The following is a 26,852-nucleotide window of genomic DNA, read 5'->3' as shown; positions in this document are numbered from 1 at the left end:
AAGCTCCCACAAACAGCAATGACTTATTCAGACAGCATCTCAGCAGATGATCATGGATTTGCCAATCATTAAAATTTCTCAACCCCATTTTCTCCTTTCCTGCAGGTGCCAATGTTTCAGGCACCTCCTCAGCCTTACCCAGTCATTCCTCGTGGACTGACTAATGCAATGAACATCAAGCGGCACAGCACAGTTACACTTGAACTTTGTTTTTTATTTTCTATTGCATGATGATGGGCTAACAAGCAAAAGCAGATCTTATCCTTCCTTTGTTGTAGAATCTTAGAATCCCTACAGTGTAGAAGGAGGCCTTTCGGCCCATCGAGTCTGCACCAACCACAATCCCACCCAGCCCCTATCCCCATAGCCTCATGTATTTACCCTACTAGTCCCCCTGACACTAAGGGGCAATTTACTATGGCCAATCCACCTAACCCGCACATCTTTGGGGTGTGGGAGGAATCCAGAGCACCCGAAGGAAACCCACGCAGACGAGGAGAACGAGCAAAGTCCGCACAGACACTGACCCAAGCCGGGAATCGAAGCCGGTCCCTGGCGCTGTGAGACAGCGGTGCTAACCACTGTGCCATCCCCTGGAGATTCTGAAACAGCTGCTGTCATTTTAGCTCCAATTAAGCTAAATTCAGAGTCAACAGTGAACATTTTGATTAAAAAATCATTCTGGGGAAACAGGGCAGGGTTGAGTCAGCAGGGACATAGTGAAGGAGAAATGTTTTTACTCAAGTCGTTGTGTTGTGCAATGTACTACCTGAAGGGGCAGTACATTTCAAAAAGATAGCTGGATAAATATTTTTTAAAAAGCAAGGCTATGGGCTGGGGGCCCAATTGAAGAGCTCTGTCCAAACAGCATGATGGCCAAGCTATCTCTGTGCTGTACGATCGTATTATCCACTTGGCTGCCCAGCCTTAATTCCCTCATTTCAGAACAAAATTAAATAGTTTTGAAGGGAATAGATTGATTCATTCATTACCTTTTGCTTTTAAGTGTTGCTTTTAAATGGAACTGATTCACTTGTGACAGTATGAAGCTCAGAGTGTTGGGGGTGGGGCGTCAACACATTCCGTTCAAATAACTCCACTAAGGTTAGTAGAGATGCTTATAAACCTCAATGCTAACATTTACTGGCAATGATTTATATAAGCAACAATTCTCAGGCTCAAAAAGAATGATTACCTCCATCAATCACAGCTACATTAGCAAAGTCATTGCTGTCGTCTCCTATACTTCGATCAGTGGTCCAATGCCAGTTAAAGGACAGGTAATGCCACCCACTGCAGAGCACGTGCAGTCGATACAGACTCTCAGGATCCCACATGAGGGATACAATCCGTTCCGCCTCGTCACAACCAAAATGCAGACTCTGTTTCAGATACCAGTGGTAGTTTCCCACTGTCCACAACTGAACTGCAAGACAGTAAGAATAAAAACAGCCAAGTATTATTTAACGGCTCAAGGCCAAGGTTAAATCTGCAATCATGTCCAATCAGAATTTTTTTCTCTTCATAATAACGACATCCATTCCATGTAGGCACTTGGGCGCGGGATTTGATTTGATTTATGATTGTCACATGTGTTAGTATACAGTGAAAAGTATTGTTTCATGGCGTGCTCTAGAGAAGGAGAGGATGCAGAATGTAGTGTCACAGTCACAGGGTCTAGAGAAAGATCAACTTTATGCATGGTAGGTTCATTCAAAAGTCTGATGGCAGCAGGGAAGAATCTGTTCTTGAAATCTGGAGACAGGATGATGCACAAAGAGGGGAAGAGATTTCCATTAGTAGGACAGACTAGGACCCGAGGGCACAATCTCAGAGTAAAAGGGACGACCCTTTAGAACTAAGATTAAGAGGAATTTCTTCAGCCAGAGGGTGGTGAATCTGTGGAATTCCACAAAAAGCTGTTGAGGCCAGGTCATTGAGTGTATTTAAGACAGAGATCGATAGGTTCATGATTGGCAAGGGGGTCAAAGGTTACGGAAAAGGCAAGAGAATGGGTTTGAGAAACATATCAGCCATGATTGAATGGTGGAGCAGACTCGATGGGCCAAATGGCCTAATTCTGCTCCTATATCTTATGGTCTAAAGTAGGTTCAGTATCATACCACCTGCCTTAGGAGATGGGCTGACCAGATTACAGACTTGTGACAGCCGCATATGTACCCCCGTTCCCAACAACCACTCCACAGCACGATCCCAGCAAAGTGATGAATAATTCTTAGTGGGGTTAACACTGCAAATGGAATCATATGCACGGATCAATTACTGTTACTTTTTTTGTTTGATGAAAACCAGCATCACTCAGAGCCGATCCACCGATACTGCAACTTGCCACAATATGGCGGTGTTCAAAATTATGAGGAGATTTGATCAAATCCATGTTTCCAGGATGGGAACCAGAGGACCCAGATTTAAGACAAATGGCAAAAGCACTAGGGGGAGGTGAAGAGAAATGTTCTGTTTTATGCAACAAGTTATATTTTGGAATGCGCTGCCTGAAAGGATGGGATGGAGGGGGATTTAATGGTGAGTTTCAAAAATTGGATAAATATTTGAAAAAGGAAGAATTTGCAGGGCTGTGTGGAAGGCGTGTGGGGCCAATGGACAGCTCTTTCAAAGAGACAGCACAACATGACAGGGCTCTTCCTGTGTTATATGATTCTAAGCCATATTTATTACACCATCGGAATTTAAGTCTGGCTTGGCATTCTGTCAGGCAGTCAATCTTTAGACATATTACAAAGCACAGAGAACAAAAGTATTTGTTAAAATCAAGTTAACATTCTCCTTGGATCTAGGATGTTAGATAGGGGGCAAAAACTCCAGACCGTCTGGAAGATAACTTTTACCGTATGTATTTTGATGGACATCTTTGATCCCTTCATTCGCTGATCTCAAATCCTCTAGCCAAACTGCCAGCACAGTGGAATCACTATTCCAAAGCATCTCATTTACCTAATCAACAGTAAAAACCAAGCCAGTCAGTAACATAAAGATCATTTCCAACAAAGTGCAAAAAATCTACAGGTCAGAAATATAACTACACTTTCGGCACGGGCAACAGTGACTAGCACTGCTGTATCACAGCACTAGAGACCCAGGTTCGATTCCTGGCTTGAGTCACTGTCTATGTGGAGTCGGCACATTCTCCCCGTGTCTGCATGGGTTTCCGTCGGGTGCTCCGGTTTCCTCCCACAGTCTGTAAAGATGTGCTGGTTAGGTACATTGTGTACCCGAACAGGAGCCGGAGTGCGGCAACTAGTGGATTTTCACAGTAACTTCGCTGCAGTGTTAATGTAAGCCTACTTGCGACACGAATAAATAAACATTCAATCCTGTTATTAATCTAAGTAACTTGTCTGATTCAGACAAAAACCAGAGAGCAGGTTAGGTAAAGAGTATCAACCACTGATGAAAAAACCTGCTATACAAAGCAATTTTTAAAAAGTCAACAATAACGCCTCAGAGCTTTTTTGTGAATATTATATAGAATATATAGCACAGAAACAGAACCATTATGCTCCATAAGAGGCTGCAGATCCTTCTATTCCTTTCTCCCTCCTGTACTTAGTTAACTTCCCCTTAAATGCATCTCTGCTTCAGATGAGCACTTGAAACGCCACAGCACACAAGGTCATGGACCAAGTGCTGGGAACTAGGATTAGATTAGATAGATGCCTGATAGCCGGTACAGACACGATGGGCCATAAGAGCAGAATTAGGCCACTCGGCCCATCGAGTCTGCTGCGCCATTCAATCATAGCTGATATTTTTCTCATCCCCATTCTCCTGCCTTTTGCCCATAACCCCTGATCCCCTCATTAATCAAGAACCTATCTATCTCTGTCTTAAAGACATTCAATGACCTGGCCTCCACAGCCTTCTGCGGCAAAGAGTTCCACAGTTCCGAAGGACCTCTTTCTGTGCTGTAAAATTAAGAGTTTTCCTATAACCACTCTCTATGGAACAGAGCTCCACATTCTCACCACTCTGAGTAAAACATTACTCCTGAATTGCCAATTGGATTTATTAGTAACCATATTGCGTTGATGGCCCCGTGTTTAACATACACCGACAAGTGGAAACATCTCCACATCTACTCTACAGAATCCTTTCATAACTTAGAGACTTCTATTTGGTCATCTCTCTGTCTTCACTTCCCTCCTGAAGCATGTTCATCTTTCCAGATTGTTGTACCCACACAGTTACAGTTCATCATTATAAATTTTTTCACGTTTTCTCCAGTGTTTCCACATCTTTTCTGTAAAGGGTAGACCAGAATTCTACACAGTACAAGTGGTCTAACCAAGGTTCTCTTTATGTTTAACATAACTTCCGTCTTTCCTAGTCCTCTATAAATGAAGCCAAGTGCTATTTTGCACATTTGATGAATGAGTTGGGTCATGATTTGTGAATCTGTAGCCTTCAATCACTCTGTGCTTCTACCACTATTTAGACTGTTATTTCCCAAGCAGTAGATGACTTCATGCTCTTCCTAAGATGTTTCCAAATAAACAAATTCCCTTGCATTTACACGACCAATGGGGGCGGCACGGTGGCACAGTGGTTAGCATTGCTGCCTCACAGCGCCAGGGATCCAGGTTCAATTCTGGCCTTGGATGACTGTTTGTGTGGAGTTTGCACATTCTCTCTGCGTCTGTATGGGTTTCCCCCAGGTGTTCTGGGTTCCTCCTAGAGATGTGGAGATGCCGGCATTGGACTGGGGTAAGCACAGTAAGAAGTCTCACAACACCAGGTTCAAGTCCAACAGGTTTATTTGGTGGCTTATGCTGCCAAATAAATCTGTTGGACTTTAACCTGGCGTTTTGAGAGTTCTTACTGTTTGTCCCACAGTCCAAAGATGTGCACGTTGGGTGGATTGGCCATGCTAAATTGACCCTGATTGTCCCAAACTGTGGGGGATTTGTGGGGTGAATAGAGAGGTTATGGGAAAGGGCCTGGGTGGGATCCTCTGTCGGAGAGTCGGTGCAGACACGATGGATCGAATGGCCTCCTCCCATAGTCCATAGTCACTGTAGGGAATTTTATCAGCACGCCCGCCTGAGGTTCGTAAGATCCCACCCGAGGTCAATGGAGAATGCCATTCTGCGAGCCTTGCACGTGTTGGTAACATTCTGGCCTCTGAGTCTATTTAGCAAGCTTGTTAACGCTGTCTCGTATTTTGCTGCAGTCTTCTTCACCACTAACTACATGCTTACAAAGAATAATGTATTCCTTATTAGTGCCTTTTCATATGATAAAACACAATATAATCCAATCTACTTACCTCACTGCATTTTAAGAGTGGTATGCAACAGAAACTTGAATTTCAGCACATAATCTGATCTAAGGTGATGGCTATCTTATTCCAACCTCAATCTGGTATAAACCAAAATGTTGTAGCATATATTATTTCATAGCACAGGTAAAACAAGCGGTAATTGGGGGTGAAGCCTTGGCACTCCCAAAGAAAAGAGAAATGGAAGAATAAAGATAAATAATCATGTGAATAATTTCAACAAAAGACATAAGAAATCGTAGTGGAATAGAATCCCTGCAGTGCAGAAGGAGGCCATTTGGCCCATCTAGTCTGCACTGACAACAATCCCACCCAGGCCCTATCCCCGTAACCCCACATATTTACCCTAGCTGGTACCCCTGACACTAAGGGGCAATTTAGCATGGCCAATCAACCTAACCCGCACATCTTTGGACTGTGGGAGGAAACCGGAGCACCCGGAAGAAATCCACGCAGCCATGGTGGGTCCAAACTTTATACAGCCTTGGATGCCCAAGGCCGCAATTGAACCCGGGTCCCTGGCGCTGTGAGGCAGCAGTGCTAACCACTGTGCCACCCATAATACATATGAAAAACACCAATGAACTAATCTAGACAGATAACCAGTGTTAACACACAGTTGCAATCTCTTAAATGAAAAGAAGCAATCCAAAAAATGCTCCATAATTGAAATTAAATCAGGGTAAATGGATGTTTTCATTTATAAGAAGCTAATTTCTCAAAACCCTTACGGCTCTGTACATAACAAATGCAATTTCAAGTCTAATCATCACGTTTTAGCACCTGCAAATTAACGAGACACTAAGGACATTGTATTCCAGATATCTGAACGGCAGGAATGGCACTCCTCCTACCGTTGCAGGAGGAGGCCATTCGGCCCATCGAGTCTGCACCGACCGCACTCCCACCCAGGCCCTATCCCCATGATACCATGCATTTACCCTAGCTAGTTCCCTGACACTAAGGGGCAACTTAGCATAGCCAATCCACCTAACCTGCACATCTTTGTAGTGTGGGAGGAAACCAGAGCACCTGGTTAATCTAATTACACAAAATCGTGCAGAATATTTGAAACATTGTATGACATGGCTTCGGAACACAAAGCCGGCTCAGTGGAAGGGTCCACCACAGGATGTGGAAACGGGACATGATCATTTGTCTGTGTTCTATTGGCTGCATATATCAATATCACTGTTCCTGCCCAGAATGGAAATGGTTGGATCATTCCCTCATTAATCATCCCTGGAGACCACATTGCTCTAAGTGACTGGGGTTGACTTTCTGCGCATAATTTGTGTTATTATTTTCCACTCACTGTATTTTGTTGGAGAAATCACACCGCTTTAATCTGGAAATGTTGCTGCAGTTTGTAACAGCTCTTTCTTAATTAGACTCTGTAGACTGTTTGCTGCAGTGTGCTGTTTACATGGGTGTTTGATAAATATTTGTTACAGAATAAACCATTTTGTGAATTTTGCTGTAAATCCCACCTACTTTTAATTCATTGGCTGATGCAATAGACACTGTACTTTGTTAACCAATTCCATTGGGTGCCGGGGACAAGACAATCATTGTCTTTATCTCTTGGCTAGGGTAGAAAAAACAGGTTAGGGTTCCTTTCATTGATGGATAATTGGGTTAACCCATTGTGGACGAATGGAGGAGGGAGGTGGGTGTTTCAGGCAAGAATAGAACCAATCGTGGCCATGATGCTCGCAGTCCAATCTGAACAAAGTGCCCATGGAAAGGGGAGAAAGTTCAAAAGGGGAGAGAGGAGCCTTCAGTACTTGCCTTAACTTGGTCTTTGTCAAAAGGAAGTGAAAACTCTCCATGTAGTAAACCATTCTGTTCGAAGAAGACAACATTATGCTTGTTAAACTTTCGTTGTGTGGATGCAATCAGGTTCCCTGATGATCTAGCAATGGAAAGTTGGGACAAAAACACACATGCAGATTATAATGGATTCTCAGATATTCCACATTTCCATTCAAAATAAATATCATGGCCATGGAAAATTCGGGTTCCTGTTTATGGACAAATAACTTCTTATTTCCAACAAAAGTAGTATATACATTCCAAACAAAGCACCCTTTCAATCTAATCACAGTACGATAGACGTGCAACTAAGTGTGGAATTTGTGTGACTGATAAACAGCTGTGATGTCTGTAAGGAACGGATGTTGATTGTACCAAGCTAGTCACGTCAGACTAATAACGGTTCAGAATGTGGAGGCCACTGCTCGTCAAGAATACATAAGACCCTGTTCTCAGCCTTCTACTAATGCCAGTCCAATAACGCATGGTGTCACAGTGGTTAGCACTGCTGCCTCACAGCTCCATGGACCCGGGTTCAATTCTCTGTGACTGTCTGTGTGGAGTTTGCACGTTCTCCCCGTGTCTGCGTGGGTTTCCTTGGGGTGCTCCAGTTTCCTCCCACACTCCAAAGATGTGCAGGTTAGGTGGACTGGCCATGATAAATTGTCGCTTAGTGTCAGGGGGCTTGCAGGGTAAATACGTGGGGTTACGGGGATAGGGCCCGGGTGGGATTGCTGTCGGTGCAGGCTCAATGGGCCAAATGGCCTCCTTCTGCGCTGTAGGATTCTATGATTTGAGGCTTGAACCCACAACCTTTTGATTCTGGGGAAAGAGTTGCCCACTGAGCCATAGCTGATATCCACTGATGTATTTTTTAATACTGTTTTTAAGTTGTTCGGCTGTAGCATACATTCAAAACTTAGCAGAGTTAAAAGCAAAAGGTTTGAGAAATTGATTGTGGGAGTATTCTGGAGAGCCAAGTCATTGTACCCCAAAGATAGGTTGTAAGATTATTCACCTAATTATCTTCACATGAAGCAGATTTTCTGCTTTCGGTTAAAAGACGTGTGTTTATTTGGCAACTTTCACAACAGAATCACAGAATACTACAGTGCAGAAGAGGCCCTTTGGCTCATCGAGTCTGTACTGACGCATGAAAGACCCTAATCCCACTTCCCAGCATTTGGCCCATAGCCTCGGGATGATCCAAAGCACTTTACAGCCAATGAAGTACATATGAAGTATGATCACTGTTGTAATATAGGAAATGCAGCAGCCATGTGTGCACCCAGAAAACAACAAGACAGCAGCCAGATAATCTGTCTAAGAGATGTTGCTTTATGGATATCTAATTGCCTGGACAATTGTTATCTTTGTAATTGTGCTCTGCAATATTTTACATCCATCCGGTGGGGGCAGGCAGAGTTTAGTTTTAACATCTCAGCTAAAAGACAGTACCTCCACAAGTGCGGCACTTCCTCAGTACTGCATTGGGAATGTCAGCCTGGATTATGTGCTCGAGTCTCCAGACTTGGACTTGAACCCACGACTTCTGACTCAGAAGTCAGGGTGCCACCATTTGAGCCACAGCTGACATTGCAATATCAGGGGAGGTCACGTACCCATACCCAGCTAGGGGTTGAGGTTGGGCAAAGAGTAGAAAAGGACAGAGAAGCCAGTTCAGCATCTCTGGAACATCTTTTGTCAACCCACTGCAGAGAAATATGGACACAGACCTGGGAGAAAGTGGATGAACAATCCTTTCAGTGGGACAATGATTTAAAGACACACAGTAAATGCCAGAGGTAAAAAAATAGAACAGAGAGCTTGTTGGAGAACACAGGCACCCCATGTCTGCGTGGGTGTCCTCCAGGTGCTCCGGTTTCCTCCGAAGATGTGCAGGTTTGGTGGATTGGCCTTGCTAAATTGCCCCTTGGGTGTCCCAAGATGTCTAGGTTAGAGGGATTAGCAGGGTGAATACGTGGAGTTAGGGGGACAGAGCCTGGGTAAGATGGAGGGTTGATGCAGACTTGATGGGCCAAATGGCATCTTCTGCACTGTAGGAATTCTGTAGCCAGCCTCCCATCCATTGACTCTGTCTACACTTCCCGCTGCCTCGGCAAAGCAGCCAACATAATTAAGGACCCCACGCACCCCGGACATTCTCTCTTCTACCTTCTTCCGTCGGGAAAAAGATACAAAAGTCTGAGGTCACGTACCAACCAACTCAAGAACAGCTTCTTCCCTGCTGCTGTCAGACTTTTGAATGGACTTACCTTGCATTAAGTTGATCTTTCTCTACACCCTAGCTATGACTGTAACACTACATTCTGCACTCTCTCGTTTCCTTCTCTATGAACGGTATGTTTTGTCTGTATAGCGCGCAAGAAACAATACTTTTCACTGTATGTTAATACATGTGACAATAATAAATCAAATCAAATCAAATTCTATGAAAGTCCTGGTGGCTACAAGGCTCGGGTCACTGTCTGTGTGGAGTTTGCACATTCTCCTCGTGTCTGCGTGGGTTTCCTCCCACAGTCCAAAGATGTGCGGGTTAGGTTGATTGGCCAGGTTAAAAAAATTGCCCCTTAGAGTCCTGGGATGTGTAGGTTAGAGGGATTAGCGGGTAAAATATGTGGGGGTAGGGCCTGGGTGGGATTGTGGTCGGTGCAGACTCGATGGGCCGAATGGCCTCCTTCTGCATTGTAGGGTTTCTATGATTCTATCTCTGCATGAATTTCCCATGTGCAACTCTTTCATGAAAATAGGAGCAGTCAATGTCCTACAGAGGAACTCTACAGAAGAGGAATATCTCCTATAAGATAGAAACTTAGTAAATTTGATGCGTCTGAAGTTGCTGGTTGAGATGACTCAAGGTGAGCCCTCTTAGTTAAGACTTTTCCTGCATCCGCAATTCAATAAGTGATTTTGTTCAGTGACTTGCTGGAATTGAAAGCAGATAAAGACATGGCGAGGGCAATGAGGCATCTGGGATTTGAACGAATGATGGGACCAAAGGTCCATCTCCTTGAGGTTTAAGATTAAGAAATAAGCAGAGCAATGATGGAGAAGGACATGTAGTGAATTAGAGTCAAATCCAGTACAGAGAGAAAGAGAGTGAGGAAAATAAAAATTGGATTATGAACAAAACAAAGTTTTAAAATCTTTAAAATCTCCAACAACAATTCGCTATCTGAAGGAATGAGATGATGTGGCGATGCCGGCGTTGGACTGGGGTGGGCAGAGTCAGAAGTCTCATGACCAGTCTCACCTGACGAAGGAGCAACGCTCCGAGAGCTCGTGATGCCAAATAAACCTGCTGGACTTTAACCTGGTGTTGTGAGACTTCTTACTGAAGGAATGAGATGCTACAGTTTAAAATGTTCACTTTCTGGGCTAGATTATTTGGTAATCAAGTTTACAGCTTATTTATTAGTCACAAGTAGGTTCACATTAACATTGCAATGAAGTTACTGTGAAAATCCCCTAGTCGCCACACTCCGGCGCCTGTTCGGGTACACTGAGGGAGAATTTAGCATGGTCAATCAACCGGAGCACCTGGAGGAAACCCACGCAGACACGGGAAGAACGTGCAGACTCCACACACACAGTGACCCAAGCCGGGAATCGAACCCCAGTCGCTGGCTCTGTGAGGCAGCAGTGCTAACCACTGTGCCACCCTTGACATTGACAGTTATCACAGTGTTAAAAAATTTACTTGCACTGTTAATTATTAGAGTTAAGTTTCTGCGCATTTGTTCTTAACAAGGGCAGGGAGGTTAAGGGCAACTGAAATGTATAAATCCAGCAATTGTTCTAAACAATGGACATGCCGTTTGTGTGAACCAATTGGCGGCACGGTGTAAGTCAACCAGGTTCTGGAGATTCACAACTCAGAGCATGTCTCTTCCTTGTCTGAGCTTGCGGGATATAATGTAAGAGCAGTGCGCACTGTTAGCACCCAGCTATTTTTACAGCAAGTTCCAGCCCAAATTGCAATGGTGAAGTGACAGCAAGTATAATCACACAAATCAATACCTATAAACTTCCAAAGGAACATCAGGGTGCAATTCAAGTTACTCACTTCCAGCGCAGGGCCTGTTCAAGTCCACTAACAGGCTCACTGGTTGACTGAAGCACGCATTCTCTATTCCATATTCTCAGCTTTCTGGATCCTACATGAGAAAATTTAATTTCGACTGACATCAGACATGTATAAATTATGAAAATAAAAGGCATAACTTTTATGAAAAATGAGGTGGTGAAAAACATCAAAGACTAAAAGGATTTATCTGTATCCAGAAAAGTAAATACATGAAACCTTGTTCAAAGCTGATTAGTGTCATCTTATAATGAAGTAAAGTTTATTTATTAATCACAAATAAGGCTTAAATTAACACTGCAATGAAGCGCAGTGAAAACTTACACACGTCTATACTTCCCCATCTTTGCAAACAGGAAAGGCAAACTGTGCCTAAACACTGCAGTTTTGCAAGAGTTTGTCTAAAATTGCATTGAGCAGAATAGTTGAAAAGGACAAGTTTACCAGCACAAAGATTTCAGCACAATTCTAAATTTGTCTCCAGGGACATTGTGAGCAGCAACTGCCAACCACAACGCGACGATTCCCACTGCTGCAAATCATCAGCTCCCAGCCTGACTCGAGAAATAGTTCTCGGGCACAAAATGCTTTATATCTGACGGCTGGTTGCTTCCCATATATGATGTTGAAGAGTTGCCAATTCTATTTGCCTGACGAGGAATGCACATTCTTTCTTTGCCCTATACCAGAGTTTTGATGCAATTGGCAGAGCCAATGCTGAGGGACTCTCAGGTGTGTGCAGAGCCATAGGTACTGTTCATTCAGCTTCCATTGAGGCAGAAAAACCACCGATTGGCTTCTCAATGTCCAGCTAGGATTACTGTACCCATCACAGCTTTGGACTGAAGGGTTAAATGCGGGAAAGAATTCTCACTTTCTTCACAGCTTCGACCTCAATCTCTCAAATGGGTAGGAAGAAGACCATCCCTTGTACAAGACTCGATGGGCCAAACGGCCTCCTTCAGTGCCAACATGACTCTATGACAAGTAATGGGAAGAAACTGATATACATGCTGCCTCCAGAGACAGCCTCCGGTTTCCATTAGTGAACCAGGTTGGCCAGTTAATTATCAATAATGGTTTGGAGCACTGCCAATCTTCCTGTCTCAGGACTGGATCACCCAATCTGTTAAGTTGGGTTGACTTGGTTCTGAATTTCCATCACTGGGTGATGGAATCCTTGGATCCAACTCAACCCAGAGGCTCAGCTTACTGCTCACCACCTCCCCTGCCCCCTGCTCCCCCCACAATCCAAAGTAGGTCAGGCACTAGCTTGCTTTCAGTGAGGGTTAGAATCTGTCTTAGGCAAACTGCAGATATTAGAACAGAATCATAGAATCCGTACAGTGCAGGAGACCATTCGGCTCATCGAGTCTGCACTCAAAGGAGCATGTTACCCAGGCCCATCCTCGCCCTATCTCCGTAACTCCACTCATTTACCTCCTAATCCCCCTAACCTACACATCTTGGGACACTAAGCGGCAATTTTAGCATAGTCAATGCACCTAACCTGAACATCTTTGGACTGTAGAAGGAAACCGGAGCACCCGGAGGAAAACCACACAGACACAGGAAGAACGTGCAAACTCCACACAGACAATGTGACCCAACACTGGAATCGACCCTGGGTCCCTGGTGCTGTGAGGCAGCAGTGCTAACCACTCTGCCAACCATGAAGCCATAGAGAACAGCAGCTGTAAAAGTGCATGCACTGTCACAGCACAGCGCACATCACACTCCACTGAACGATTGTTTCACTCGTTAAGAGATGCAGAACAGCAACTGCAGTGGGCCTCTCTGCAATCATGGCAGACAAACAATCCTTGGGATGTATAAGGCCATTTCCTGTGCCTGACATTCAGGTAACAACGTTCAGTAGTTGTCCTGGGCTTCAGAGTTTTATCATCAGTGATGGACTACCTTCAGAATGGCGGAAGTTGATGTTCCAAACATCCAAGTCCAATGTCACAGTCCAAGTTCATTCAACACTAAACAGTTCATCCATTCCCTTACATGAGTGATTTTGAACTGACCTCAGACACTACAAATAGTGAAAATACCTGACACTTCTCTCCACAATTTATGAAAAATAAGGTGGTGAAAAATGTCAGCAGCCATCATTTCTCCTTTTCGTACTCAAATCCATTGCAGAGTCTAGCCCTGAATCTCTCAACTGGGCTGGAAGAAGCAAGTAACATCATTTAACGAGTATTCAATATTAGTGCAGCGTTATATTGTCTATAGAATTGTCGGATTAGCCCAGAAAAGGTGCGTGTGATACACTTCCCCTTTTAAATGTATATCTAAAATGAGAGTCAAAGTTAAAGACAGATACTTACCCGTCACAGGACAAATGGCACTGATTGCAAACAGTTGCCCATCCCCTCGCCAGGTTATTCGTGACCTCTTATCATCCCAAGGAAATGCTGGCTGAATTTCCTATCAAAGAGAATCAGAAATGTAATATATTTGGGAAGGCAATACAGTACATACTATTTCAGATCCCTACAGAGGGTGAACTTGGCTGGAGTCCCACGGGGGGGGGGGGGGGGGGGGGGGGAAACAAAACAATTCGATTCGGAATGGCAAGTGTGGACAACAGGTCAGAACAAAATCAAAATCAAACCCAGCCATCACATCTCTGCAGTGGCATGATCAGTCAACAATTGATCATAGAATCATAGGGACGGCATAATGGCACAGTGGTTAGCACTGCTGCTTCACAGCGCCGGGGACCTGGGTACGATTCCCAGCTTGGGTCACTGTCTGTGCGGAGTTTGCACATTCTCCTCGTGTCTGCGTGGGTTTCCTCCGGGTGCTCCGGTTTCCTCCCACATTCTGAAAGACGTGCTGGTTAGGGTGCATTGACCCAAACAGGCGCCGGATTGTGGCGACTAGGGGAATTTCACAGTAACTTCATTGCAGTGTTAATGTAAGTCTTACTTGTGACTAATAAATAAACTTTACTTTAGAATCCTATAGTGCAGAAGGAGGCCATTCAGCCCATCGAGTCTGCACCGACCACAATCCCCTCCAGGCCCTATCCCCATAACTCCACGCATTTACCCTAGCTAGTCCCCCTGACACTAAGGGGCAATTTAGCACGGCCAATCCACCTAAGCCGCACATCTTTGGACTTAATAAATAATTTATATATTTATTATATATAGTAATTTATATTGATACTGCGCCTGTAATAAATCATCCTAAGGTACCTCGCTGGAGCATTATAAAGCAAAATTGAACATCTGGCGACAATAGGGCAAGTGGCCAAAAGCTTGGTCAAACAGACAGGTTTTACAGAGCATCTTCAAGGAGGAAAGAGAGGCAGAGATGTTTAGGAAGGGAATTCCGGAGCTTAGGAACCAGGCAGCTGAAGGCACGGCAGCTAATAATGGAGCAGTTAAAATCAGGAATAATCAAGAGGCCAGAATTAGAGGAATGCCGAGATCTTGGAGGAGCTGTGGGGCTTGAAGAGGTTGCCTAGATGGTGAGTTGTTCAAAACCATGAGGGTTCCAGACAAAAATAACCAGAAACTGTCCCCATGAGCAGGAGGTTCAAGAACCAGGGGACACAGAGTTGCAGTGAATAGCAAAAGAACATAAGATCAAATTAATTTGGAGTAGGAGTAGACCATTTGGCCTAGCGAGTCTGCTCTGCCATTCAATAAATTCATGGCTGACCTGAACGTGACCTCAAACCCCCCCCGCCAGTAAAGGCAAATATGCAGCAAGTGGTTAGAGGGTCCTGATGGAAGATTCAATCGTGGCTTTCAAGAGGGAACTGGCAAAGTACCTTAAGACAAAAGATTTGTAGGGCGATGGGAGTGGGACTGGATAAAGAGAGCCAGCATGGATCCGATGGGCCAGATGGCCTCCTTCTGTGCTCTAACCCTTCTATATTTTGTGCTAATTCACAGCACCATGGCAGCAGCCCTGACATTTGCTTTGCTCAGCTGTGTGCTTATGTTTCATGAGGAATTTGGTTCCATAAGACAGCAAAACTTGTTCAGCTACCAACTACATGAAATAAATAGTTCACAGCAATGAAATTCATTGAATGGGAACCATACTCGAGGGATAAACAACTGGATACAACAGTTCAACTGAATACTCACCGCTGGTTTACAACGAGCTGCTTGTTTCCCCTCTGTTCCATGGAACTGTGTCTCCTTCTTCCCCCAACCGACAGTGATGAATTTTTCTAAAGGGGAAAACACAATTTACGGGCACATAATAGATAAAACTGCTTGTTGCAAATAAGCCATTACATTTTTTATTTTCCATAAGGGTTTTTCAAAAAGGAAATTAAGAGACGGCATTGATTGTCTTTTCCGTTATTTTCTTCTGGCATCTTTGTGCCAGACACCGTCCTTTCTTCAGAAGAGGCACAGACTGGGTCCTCGAGCCTCCAAGCACAGCACAGTTATCTGGCCTGCTTCCCCACCCCCCCCTTCCGACTGTGGCTGCAGAGAACATACAAAACTGGGCAACAAGGGTGATCCTCGCCGTTGGTGCCACTAAACTATCACAGAGTACAAGAGGAGGACATTCGGCCCATCATGTTTCTGCCAGAAAAACTGAGGAGATGCTGGCTGGTCTTGGATTTGGTTTGCTGGAGTGGCAGAGACTTATAGAGGGTTTGCTTCAGGTCTTTAATATTACGAAGGACGTTGAGGACATGCGAGTGGAGAGAATGCTTTTCCGTAATGAGGCGAAGGGGAAGCGGGGACCATCTACGTAAAACTGATACAAAGAACAAAGAACAATACAGCCCAGGAACAGGCCCTTCAGCCCTCCAAGCCCGCGCCGCTCCCCGGTCCAGGATTGAATCCTGAATCCCCGCCCAATTTTCCAGCCTATCTACATACCAATATCCTATCCACCGAGCTGTCCCTCACAGCTACGATGCTTTGTTCATCACAACCTAAGACAGAAGCAGTGGGGTTGGATGTGCGGCAATTTTATTTTTCTTTGAGCATCCTGGAGGTGGTGGTGAGAGCGGACTCCTTGTAAGCTCTTCAAGAAAGGGTTTGAAGCATTTGTGGGAAAATAAAACAATGAGAGAAGGAAGCAAGGATTGTGGGAAATAGCCAATGGATTGCATGCTCATCACTTTTAAGGGATTGGCTATGGGTCTCCTCCTTGCCTCTCGAGGAAGGACGTGCGTGCGTGAGTAAAAGCAGGAGATCGAAATGGTGGGTCATGAGGAAGGAGTTCAATAAGAGAGAGTTCATATTGGCCTGGTGACCTTTTCCCATCCTGCAGAAAATGATAGCACATCAGAACTAGTGCTGTTTATTAACATCATTCCTACACTGATTGTAGGAATATTATTTTACAAACGACGGTAGGGTTTTGACAGGACACAGAATACAATCTCAACAAGTTGTTGCAAACCTTCTTCGAAGAAAACAATTTAAAAGTAATTTGGTATTGTTCTGACAGAAATGTGCTGAATTATTCACTACATTTAAGTACAAGTGACCGGGTGTTTATGTTGGAGTTTTACAGAGTCATAGAGAATTACAGCATGGAAACAGGCCCTTCGGCCCAACTTGTCCATGCCGCCCTTTTTCTTTAACCCCCAAGCTAGTCCCAATTGCTTGTGTTTGGCCCATATCCCTCTATACCCATCTTACCCATGTTACTGTCTAAACGCTTTTTAAAAGACAAAATTGTACCCACCTCCACTACCACCTCTGGCAGCTTGTCCCAGACACCCACCAAAAAATTGCCCCTCTGGACACTTTTGTATCTCTTCCCTCTCACCTTAAACCTATGCCCTCCAGTTTTAGACTCCCCTACCTTTGGGAAAAGATATTGACTATCTAGCTGATCTATGCCCCTCATTATTTTATAGACCTCTATAAGATCACCCCTCAGCCTCCTACGCTCCAGAGAAAAAAGTCCCAGTCTATCCAGCCTCTCCTTATAACTCAATCCATCAAGTCCCGGTAGCCTCTGAGTAAATCTTTTCTGCACTCTTTCTAGTTTAATAATATCCTTTCTACAATAGGGTGACCTATTAGAGGAGAAAGACAGGTGTGAAAATGCATTTATGAACCACAACAGCACACTCACCTTCGCCAAAGTCATCCTGGTGGATTCCGACTTCAGTAATTGGATCAAAGTCCTTGGTCATCATTATGATGGTCTTCTGTCCTACAATAGCAATAAATTTAACTCAGTCCTTTGTCAAAGCAAAATGGACGGTTAATGTTCCCAGTTCACTTGCTGTATCCTTGCAGAGTGGTGCCCCCTTGAGCTACAGTTTCTGCAGAACTGACCGAGCTATGTTTTAAAAGGTTGCTTTGATGTGTTTGTGCTCTTGCTCCCAATGTAATGAAAGTATTTCATTCTCCGATCTTTATTTCATGCAGCATACACCAGAGTTTTCAACTGCAAAGTATTTTTAAGTGTGTTAAAAACATTTGTTCGTCACCTTTGTTTCAATCAGGATGCATCTGCCATTAACTTCTTGTTTAAAATAAAGCACCCAATTAAAACTTACAATGTCTCCCCTCAATAATTTTCACCCCTTCTTTCCTCATACAGGAATATGACTATAATTGCCCAGTGTCCCTTTAGTGCCTAATCCTCCTCTTACACAAAGTAGAAACAGGGGTTAAGCTTGCAAGAGTAAGGAAGTGGTGAGACCGGATGGTTACAGCTGCCAGAGATGTTGCATACAGAACTAACAAGTGTGTTACTTTTCAGCTCTTGCTTGTGGGACTGGCCAGCAAGGTAAGGCTGGGCGATTTCTGTTTTTTTCTGAAATCCGTGCTGGTGACGATAATCAGGCAATGGTTAGTATGGACTAGCAAACAAAGATGGAGGAACTCTACATTCTTACAGTTACAAAACTTCTGAAAGTGCTGATTGATGTTAAAAATCAGTTAACATAATAAATTCAACCCTTACCTTGGGCAAGAGTGATGGGTGTGGGCTCAAGCTTTTTGTATTGGTTCTTTTATACCTCAGCTCCTTTCCATCTCGGTCACCCCGTTTAATCCTACAACCCTCCAAGATAAATGCATTCCTCCAGCTCTGGCCTCTTGCACATCCTCGATTTTAATTATTTCACCATTGGCAGTTGTACCCTCAGCTACCTGGGACCTAAGTGCTGGAATTTACTCCCTGAACCTCCCTACCTCTTTCTCTCCTCCTTTTAGGTGCTACTTATAATCTACATCTTTGACTGAGTTTTTGGTCACTTGTCCTTATGTGACCTAGTGTTAAATTTGTTTGATGATTGCGCCTCTGACATGTCTTGGGACTGTTAGGTTGGAGGTCTTATGGAAATGCAAGTGTTTTTGTGTTGCTTAGGAAACTGGGTCAAGCTGTAGATGGGAAGAGACAGTCTAAAGAGGCCCTAGTGCGGTAGCAAAAGCACACATTTGCTCTTTGAGATTCTAAAAGAAAAATGAACGCAGCACATTTATTGCAAGGACCATTGCTTGCTCCATTAAGACACAAGTAAAGGAATTAAATATAGACAAATAGTGGCATATTGTAATGTCACAGGACTAGTAGTTCAGAGGGCCAGGCTAATGGGGACACAGATTCAAATCCCACTATGGGAGCTGCTGGAATTTAAATTCAATTAATTAATAAATCTAGAATTGAAAACTATTTTCAGTAACTGTGATCATGACACTATCAGTGATTGTTGTAAAAACCCATCTGGTTCACTAATATCCTTTAGGGAAAGAAATCTGCCGTTCTTATCCAGTCTGGCCTATATGTGACTCCAGGGCCACAGCAATCTGATTGACTCTTAACTGCGCTCCGAACAAGCCCCTCAGATCAATGGCAATTAGGGATGGGCAACAAATGCTGGCCTTGCCAATAATGCCCACATCCCATGAAACAAAATTTTGAAATCGATTATTCTTAAACAATTTGGTGCGAGACACTAAACCCATCTGGTTCACTAATGTCCTTTTGGGAAAGAAATCTGCCATCCTTACCTGGTCTGGCCTACAAGTGAGTCCAGAGCCACAGCAATATAGTTGACTCTCAACTGCCCTCGGGCAACTAGGGATGGGAAATAACATCCATGTCCCACGAATGAATAAAGAAAAAGTTCTGGGGTGGAGGGGATACTCTACATACAGGTTGGACATTTACTAAACTAGATTATCCTCACACAGAGCAAAAAGGGAGGTCGCTTTCATAGGATTTTACAATAGAGACATGGGCCATGCATCTGCACCATGTCCAAAAGGCTATTCAAGTAGCCCCAATCCTCTTCAAGAGTTACACATACCTGTGGTGAGCACAACAAGTTCTTGGTCTGGACTCCAGCTCATTCCAGTCAATCCACTGTCTACGCTACCAACACATTCCAGCTAGAAAAAATTACAGAAACTTACAATTAGCAGGAGTTAATAGGTACATTGTTCGCGATATTATGTATTTTTCTTGCTTTCTTTTACCACCCTTCTCTCTTCTCCTCAAAACCAGCCTCTTTGACCAATCCCTCGGTCTATTGTCCACCATTTCATTACGTGGCTCAATATCAAATTTTGTTTGCTAATAGACTTGTGGAACATCTTCAGACATTTTGCTATGTCAAAGCTGCTACATAAATGTAAGTTGCTGCTGTTGACTCTTTATCCTTGCTTCCTCCTGGAAGCACTTTGGTTCCTTTCATTTTTAAGAAAAGTAAATCATCATCTGACCAGTATCATGGTGCATCTGAAAATATGATTGTATTCTTTCACAGGATGTGAGCGTCGCTGGCTAGGCCAGCATTTATTGCCCTTGAGAAGGTGATGGTGAGCTGCCTTCTTGAACCACTGCAGTCCATGTGGTCTAGGGTGGCACGGTGGCACAGCGGTTAACAGTGCTGCCTCACAGTGCCAGGGACCTGGGTTCAATTCCTGACTTGGGTCACTGTCTGTGTGGAGTTTGCACGTTCTCCCTCTGTCTGCCTGGGTTTCCTCAGGGTGCTCCGGTTTCCTCCCACACTCCAAAGCTGTGTTGGTTAGGTACTTTGGCCATGCCAAATTCGCCCTCAGTGTACCCGAACAGGCACTGGAGTGTGGCGACTAGGGGATTATCACAGTAACTTCATTGCAGTGTGAATGTAAGCCTAGTTGTGACTAATAAATAAACTTTAAAACTTTAGTTACATCCACACTGCAGTTAGGAAGGAGTTCCAGGATTTTGACTCAGCAACAGTGAAGGAACGGCAAAATATTTCCAAGTCAGGATGGTGTGTGGCTTGGAGGGGAGCTTGCCACCTGTCTGCTGCCCTTGTCCACCAAATTCTTCAGGTAATATTAATTTTCCCTTTAAAATCAGATCATCAAATGAAGTTTTACCTGATTTGAGTTGAGATTATAAAGTATAACATCTCCAGATGCAGTAGCCACACACACACATTCCTGATCTGACAGTTCCTCGATGCCAACAATACAGCCAGTGCCATCTTCAGGGAGAAATGCTTCTTCAGCCAGAGACACCTCTCTGACCACCTATGAGGAAGGCAAGGAAAGAACCTGAATCAAAGTCCTTGTCTATTGAAGGCTCTATTAGGATAAGACTATTCACTTTTGGAGAACCAATGGCCAGTCCAGTGAATCTGGTCAATTAGAGTCCTTATGTATGGGCATTAGTTGCCCGCTTTGTGCAAGTCTTTGTCGATGTTGTGAACAAAAAGAATTGGCAGAATGGGAAGTTCTTTACTTAGTATCCAGAACTAGGAGGGGGCACTTTTAAAATTATGGGTCATCCTTTTAGGACAGAGATTAAAGACAGAGAAGATTGTTCCTCTCAAAGAGTTGTGCGACTTTGGAACTTCCTGCCTCAGAAGGCAGTGGAGGTGGGGGTCATTGAATATTAACATGGAGGTTGACAGATTCTTGTTAGGCAAGGGAATTGAAGTTTATGGGGGGTGGATGGAAATGTGGAATTCGAAGCACAAACAGATCAGCCACAATCTTCGTGGAATCCCTACAACAGATTCGATGGGCCATTCGGCCCACCGAATCTGCACTGACCACAATCCCACCCGGGCCCTATCCCCGAAACCCCACATATTTACCCATTACTCCCTCTAACCGATGCATCCCGGGACATCAAGAGGCAGTTCAGCATAGCCAATCCACCTAACCCGCACATCTTTGAACTGTGGGCGGAGAATTGCACAGACATGGGGAGAATGTGCCAACTCCACACAGTCACCCAAGCCGGGAATCAAACCTATGTCCCTGGCGCTGTGAGACAACAGTGCTAACCACTGTGCCACCATGTCACCCCTCGAGCCCACTCTGCTATCTTACTGGATGGCGGAGTGGGCTTGAGGGGCCGAATGGCCTGCTTCTGCTCCTATTTTGTATGTTCGCATGTAGTAATTGTAATAGCAGTTATCCCTGGAACTAAACCACGCAAGCATTCAGTGCTGTAGATAGAGCCCCTGTTCTGCTGCTTCACATGCTGGGTAAGAACTCCGCATGCCACAAAAGCTAGTTGTTTCACAAACCCATTGTCGACTCACATTGACCAGTATATGCTGACCACATAGAAACATAAGCAGGATTGGGACATTTGGCCCTTTGAGCCTGCTCTGTTAATCAATGAGATCATGTTGACCTTTCATCTCAATTTCTCCTTCCTGCACAACCCCCATGTCCCTCAATTCCCTCAGTACTCAGAAATTCTCTGGACCTCTGCTCTGAAAACACTCAACAGCTCTCTGGGGTGGATGATTCCTAAAGATTCACAACCCTCTGAGTGAAAACATTTCTCTTCAATTATCATTTTCAAAAGGGAATTCAATGCAGACTTGAAGGGAGTCGAAAACTGCAGGGGTGTGCGAGGGAAGCACAGGGGATGGGTAGGACTAGTTGGACAGCTCCTTCAAAGACAGGCACACACACGATGGGCCAAATGAACTCCTTCTGTGCTGTACACAAACTGGACATCACATTTCCTATATTATGATAAGGCAACACTTCAAAAGTCCTTCATTAGCTATAAAGCTCTTTGGGGTTGTGAAAGACACCATATAAATAAAAGTATTTATTTTCTAGAATATAAATGATGTATATCACACTGGCCCTAATTGCACAGTCCAAGTGATGCGCCTTAAAACGGAATAATGCATCTTAAATCTCCCCAACATTCAGGTGGCACAGTGTGGCAAGGTGGCACAATGGTTGGACGGCCAAGTGACACAGTAGTTAGTGCTGCCTCACAGCGCCAGGGACCCGGGTTCAATTCCGGCCTTGGGTGACTGTCTGGGTGGAGTTTGCACGTTCTCCCCGTGTCTGCGTGGGTTTCTTCCGGGTGCTCCGGTTTCCTCCTGCACTCCAAAGATGTGCAGGCTAGGTTGGTCGGCCATGTTAAATTGATCCTAGTGTCAGGGGATTAGCAGAGTAATGGGAATAGGGCCTGGGTGGGATTGCAGTCGATGAAGGCTCGCTGGGCTGAATGGCCTCCTTCTGCACTGCAGTGATTCTGTGATTCATACGACTGAACTGCCAAATTATTGGCATTAAAGCTCATCTTTAACTTTTAGGCTCATTTTAAATATAGAACGTGGTTACCATTAATTCATTAGCATGTATCCACGGATGAGAGGTATAGAGCTGCAACATGCACCATCACACAAATGACTTTATCTGATAAAGAATCAAGATTAAAAAGTTGAGAATCGTCACTTAAAATTGAAGAACATTAAAACAAGTCCGCACCTGCTCAGTGTGTGGGTCGAGTTCTGTGACTCCTAGGTCTGACCCCACAAGCAGTGTCCCCGTGTCTAAACGCACAGTCAGACATTGAGGTTTCCCCAGACCCTGCCAGATGCTGCAGTGCAGGCTGTGGAGCAGTTTCAGATTCCGCATGGCCTGGTGGCTGTGAAGACCTTCCAAAACAAGAGGAGAGAAACGTGAACTCGCACAACAAATTAGTGGCACGATCGGATGCACATCTCACAAACAATTCACAGAATCACAGAACAGAACACTGACAAAAGGCAGGGGTGGGGAACGAGGCAGAACTGCTCTATCAAAGGGCCAGCCGAGGCAATGATGGGCTGAATGGCCTTCTTCTGTGCTGCAAGGTCCCAGGATTGTTAAAATACTGAGCGGAAAACAAAAATTCCAAAGGGCTAATGTGTAAAAGAACTCACTGACATAGAAATTCTGTGCCATGGACCAACATTCATCCCTTAAACCACCTCACATAAGAAACAGATTATCCAGTTGTTATCCGTTGCTGTGTGAGGGAGCTTGCTGGGTCCAAATTATTACAACACTTCATAAAGTGCATTGGAATGCTCTGGGGTCCTGTAAAGTGCTGCATAAATGCAAGTTGCTTCTTCCCAGCAGAATGCAGCACCCAAGTTTGATGTGCAGTCTGCGTTAATTAAGTTCATTTAAATTGCTGCAATTGACTTCAGTGACACTAGAGTAGAAAGGTGATAGTTTAAAAATCTGGAGTGGTACCCTCCGATATTCAGCAATATTGCCTCCCACCCTGTCCCATGTGTGGGGACAAATGTTGCCAGGACTGGGTTCATTAGTCATACAACCTTCCAACTACCCGATCAAATTTCATAAGTAAACAGCCACCTGAATCAGCTGGCGACGAGGGGGGGGGGGGATTCAGAGAGAGAACTCATTCAGAGAGAAAAGGCGAGAGAGAAATGAAAGCTGGAAGCAAGTAACTGCATTCAAGAGCTGAAGGCTGTACAAGGTGATATGTCGCCATCCTTGCTGTACATGTTCCTGCCTCCAATGCCTCAGGCTGACTGAGGAAAACAGTATTTGAGCACTGGGACCTCTAAGCCGAGAGAAAGGTGATGGTTTTCCTGGCAGCAGTGATTCCAGTGCAGCTATATGCTTCAGAAACTCAGACAGGCACCACAAAGTACTGGAGAAGAATCACCAGCAGGGCCTTTGCAAGATCCTCCAAAGCTGGTGGCAAGAAAGGATGATCCAACAAGAGCATATCTCCCAAGCCAACTTGGCCAGCATTGAGGTGCTAATCACTCAAAACTAGCTCTGTTGGGCAGGACATGTCATTTCTGTGTCTGACACCAGACTCCTGAAGCAACTGCCCGAGAATCATAGAATCTCCACAGCGCAGAAGGAGGCTGTTCCATTGAGTCTGCACCGACCACAATCCCACCCAGGCCCTATCCCCATAACCCCATGCATTTACCCTAGCTAGTCCCCCTGACACTAAGGCCCAATTTAGCACGGCCAATCCACCTAACTTGCACATCTTTTGGACTGTGGGAGGAAACCAGAGTAGCCGGAGGAAACCCACGCAGACACGGGGAGAATGTGCTAACTCCACACAGACAGTGAGCCAAGCCAGGGATTGAACCCGGGTCCCTGGCGCTGTGAGGCAGCAGTGCTAACCACTGCGCCACTGTGCAACCCCATGCTCTACCTGGAACTACATTGCAGCAGGAAACTTGCAGGACAGTGGAAACACTTTGTCCTCAAAAATGTTCTCAAAGCATTCCTGAAGAGATCGAACATCCCCATTCACTCATGGGAGACCATGGTTTGCGACCAACCAAAATGGGGAAGGTTTTTCTGGAAGCACCTCAACACATCAAGAGGCTCCTTCAGTAATGCACAGAGGTGATATTGAGGCTTCCAAGGCTACAAATCTCCAATCACATCCCCATCAAGCCAAACCTTCAAACACCACCATCTGCCCCACATGTCAAGACACAAGTGACACACTGATCGGACTTATCGACCATCTCAGAATAATCCATCAAACTACAGTGGAAGCAAGTCAGCTTGGTTCCTGAGGAACTACCTGATAAGAAGCAGGGGGCACTTTCTATATTTTCAGCTAGCTGTGGAAAGGGTTTCCTCCTCCCCAGTGGCTCAGACTCTGCCTGGAACTGATTTGCTGACACAGTGTTTGGGAAGGAGTCAGTAACTCATTCGGAGTCACAGGGTGATGGTGCTGATACCAGCCTGGTCGAACTGCAACACCCACAGAGATATTAATAAATGGGAACATTATAGAATCGGAGACAAAAGCAGCTCCCCAGGCTCGGGCCGGGGGAGTGAATCCCGGGCTGGCGCAGTGGATACCAGGTTGGGGAAATGGATCCCAGACTTGGGCTAGGAGAGTGGATCCCAGGCTGGGGAGTGGAACCCAGGTTCGGGCCAGGGGAGTAGATCACAGGCTGGGGGAGTAGATCCCTGGCTGGGGGAGTAGATCCCAGACTGGGGGAGTAGATTCCAGGCTGAGGGAGTAGATCCCAGGTTCAGTCCGGGGAGGGGAGTCGCGGATTGGGGGCAGTGGATCCCGGGTTCGGGGCAGTGGATCCCAGTCTTCCTCTCTGACACACACCGGCCGCCACAAACACACCAGCGGCTGATGGAGACTCTCCCTCCGGCCTCCAGCCACTGAAACCCCGGGATTTCCTCCCCGCTTCAGTCCAGCAGCGACTCTACTTCTCCTCTCCTCATTCCGGCCGCCATGCTGCAGCCCCCTGACCCCTGACCTCTGACCCCAACAACAACTTCACTCCTCCCCGACAGCCGCCCCCTGGAGTATGGGAGGCCTCACTGCAGCGCTCCCAACCAAAGCACAGCAGCACTGGGAAAACTACTGGGCTCTGGCTATCACTGGGAAAACTACTGCATTGGTTGAAATTATAACTGGGAATAATGTACTGTACTAGCTGCAAATACTGTATGGTATGACAGTTACAACTGGGAATATTGTATCACAGTAAGAAGTCTAATAACACCAGCTTAAAGTCCAACAGGTTTATTTGGTAACAAATGCCATTAGCTTTCGGAGCGCTGCTCCTTCGTCAGATGGAGTGGATATCTGCTCTCAAACAGGCCACAGAGACACAAAATCAAGTTACAGAATACTGATTAGAATGCAAATCTCTACAGCCAACCAGGCCTTAAAGATACAGACAATGTGAGTGGAGGGAGCATTAAGCACAGGTTAAAGAGAATGCGTATTGTCTCCAGACAGGACAGCCAGTGGATGTAACTTGATTTCTGTAACTTGATTTTGTGTCTCTGTATGCCCTGTTTGAGAGCAGACATCCACTCCATCTGACGAAGAAGCAGCGCTCCGAAAGCTAATGGCATTTGCTACCAAATAAACCTGTTGGACTTAGAACATAGAACATAGAAAGCCACAGCACAAACAGGCCCTTCGGCCCACAAGTTGCGCCGATCACATCCCCACCTCTAGGCCTATCTATAGCCCTCAATCCCATTAAATCCCATGTACTCATCCAGAAGTCTCTTAAAAGACCCCAACGAGTTTGCCTCCACCACCACCGACGTCAGCCGATTCCACTCACCCACCACCCTCTGAGTGAAAAACTTACCCCTGACATCTCCTCTGTACCTACCCCCCAGCACCTTAAACCTGTGTCCTCTCGTAGCAACCATTTCAGCCCTTGGAAATAGCCTCTGAGAGTCTACCCTATCCAGACCTCTCAACATCTTGTAAACCTCTATCAGGTCACCTCTCATCCTTCGTCTCTCCAGGGAGAAGAGACCAAGCTCCCTCAACCTATCCTCATAAGGCATGCCCCCCAATCCAGGCAACATCCTTGTAAATCTCCTCTGCACCCTTTCAATGGCTTCAACATCTTTC

The 26,852-nt window shown here is 45.1% G+C and overlaps 1 protein-coding gene across 2 annotated transcripts in view; it reads right to left on the bottom strand.

Moving 5' to 3' along the window:
- The window catches only part of elp1 (elongator acetyltransferase complex subunit 1), a 72,950-nt gene extending 47,209 nt beyond the window's left edge, over nucleotides 1-25,741 (bottom strand). The window contains exons 1-11 of one of the 2 annotated variants that reach the window (XM_078213942.1): nucleotides 25,593-25,741; nucleotides 22,943-23,112; nucleotides 20,570-20,722; nucleotides 19,510-19,591; nucleotides 17,322-17,402; nucleotides 15,356-15,441; nucleotides 13,577-13,676; nucleotides 11,220-11,310; nucleotides 7,109-7,232; nucleotides 2,868-2,973; nucleotides 1,196-1,426 (exon numbers count right to left, since the gene is read on the bottom strand). In XM_078213942.1, coding sequence (XP_078070068.1) covers nucleotides 1,196-1,426; nucleotides 2,868-2,973; nucleotides 7,109-7,232; nucleotides 11,220-11,310; nucleotides 13,577-13,676; nucleotides 15,356-15,441; nucleotides 17,322-17,402; nucleotides 19,510-19,591; nucleotides 20,570-20,722; nucleotides 22,943-23,092 — 1,204 coding nt within the window. In that variant the 5' untranslated portion in view covers nucleotides 23,093-23,112; nucleotides 25,593-25,741. The remainder of the gene's footprint in view (nucleotides 1-1,195; nucleotides 1,427-2,867; nucleotides 2,974-7,108; nucleotides 7,233-11,219; nucleotides 11,311-13,576; nucleotides 13,677-15,355; nucleotides 15,442-17,321; nucleotides 17,403-19,509; nucleotides 19,592-20,569; nucleotides 20,723-22,942; nucleotides 23,113-25,592) is intronic. The other variant, XM_078213943.1, reaches the window with a different exon arrangement.
- Nucleotides 25,742-26,852: the final 1,111 nt, after the last annotated feature.

This window comes from Mustelus asterias, chromosome 6 (assembly GCF_964213995.1).
Source record: "Mustelus asterias chromosome 6, sMusAst1.hap1.1, whole genome shotgun sequence".
Classification (NCBI taxonomy): Eukaryota; Metazoa; Chordata; class Chondrichthyes; order Carcharhiniformes; family Triakidae; genus Mustelus; species Mustelus asterias.
The sequence above is the reverse complement of the archived record's forward strand: the minus strand, read 5'-3'. Positions and strand labels throughout refer to the sequence as shown.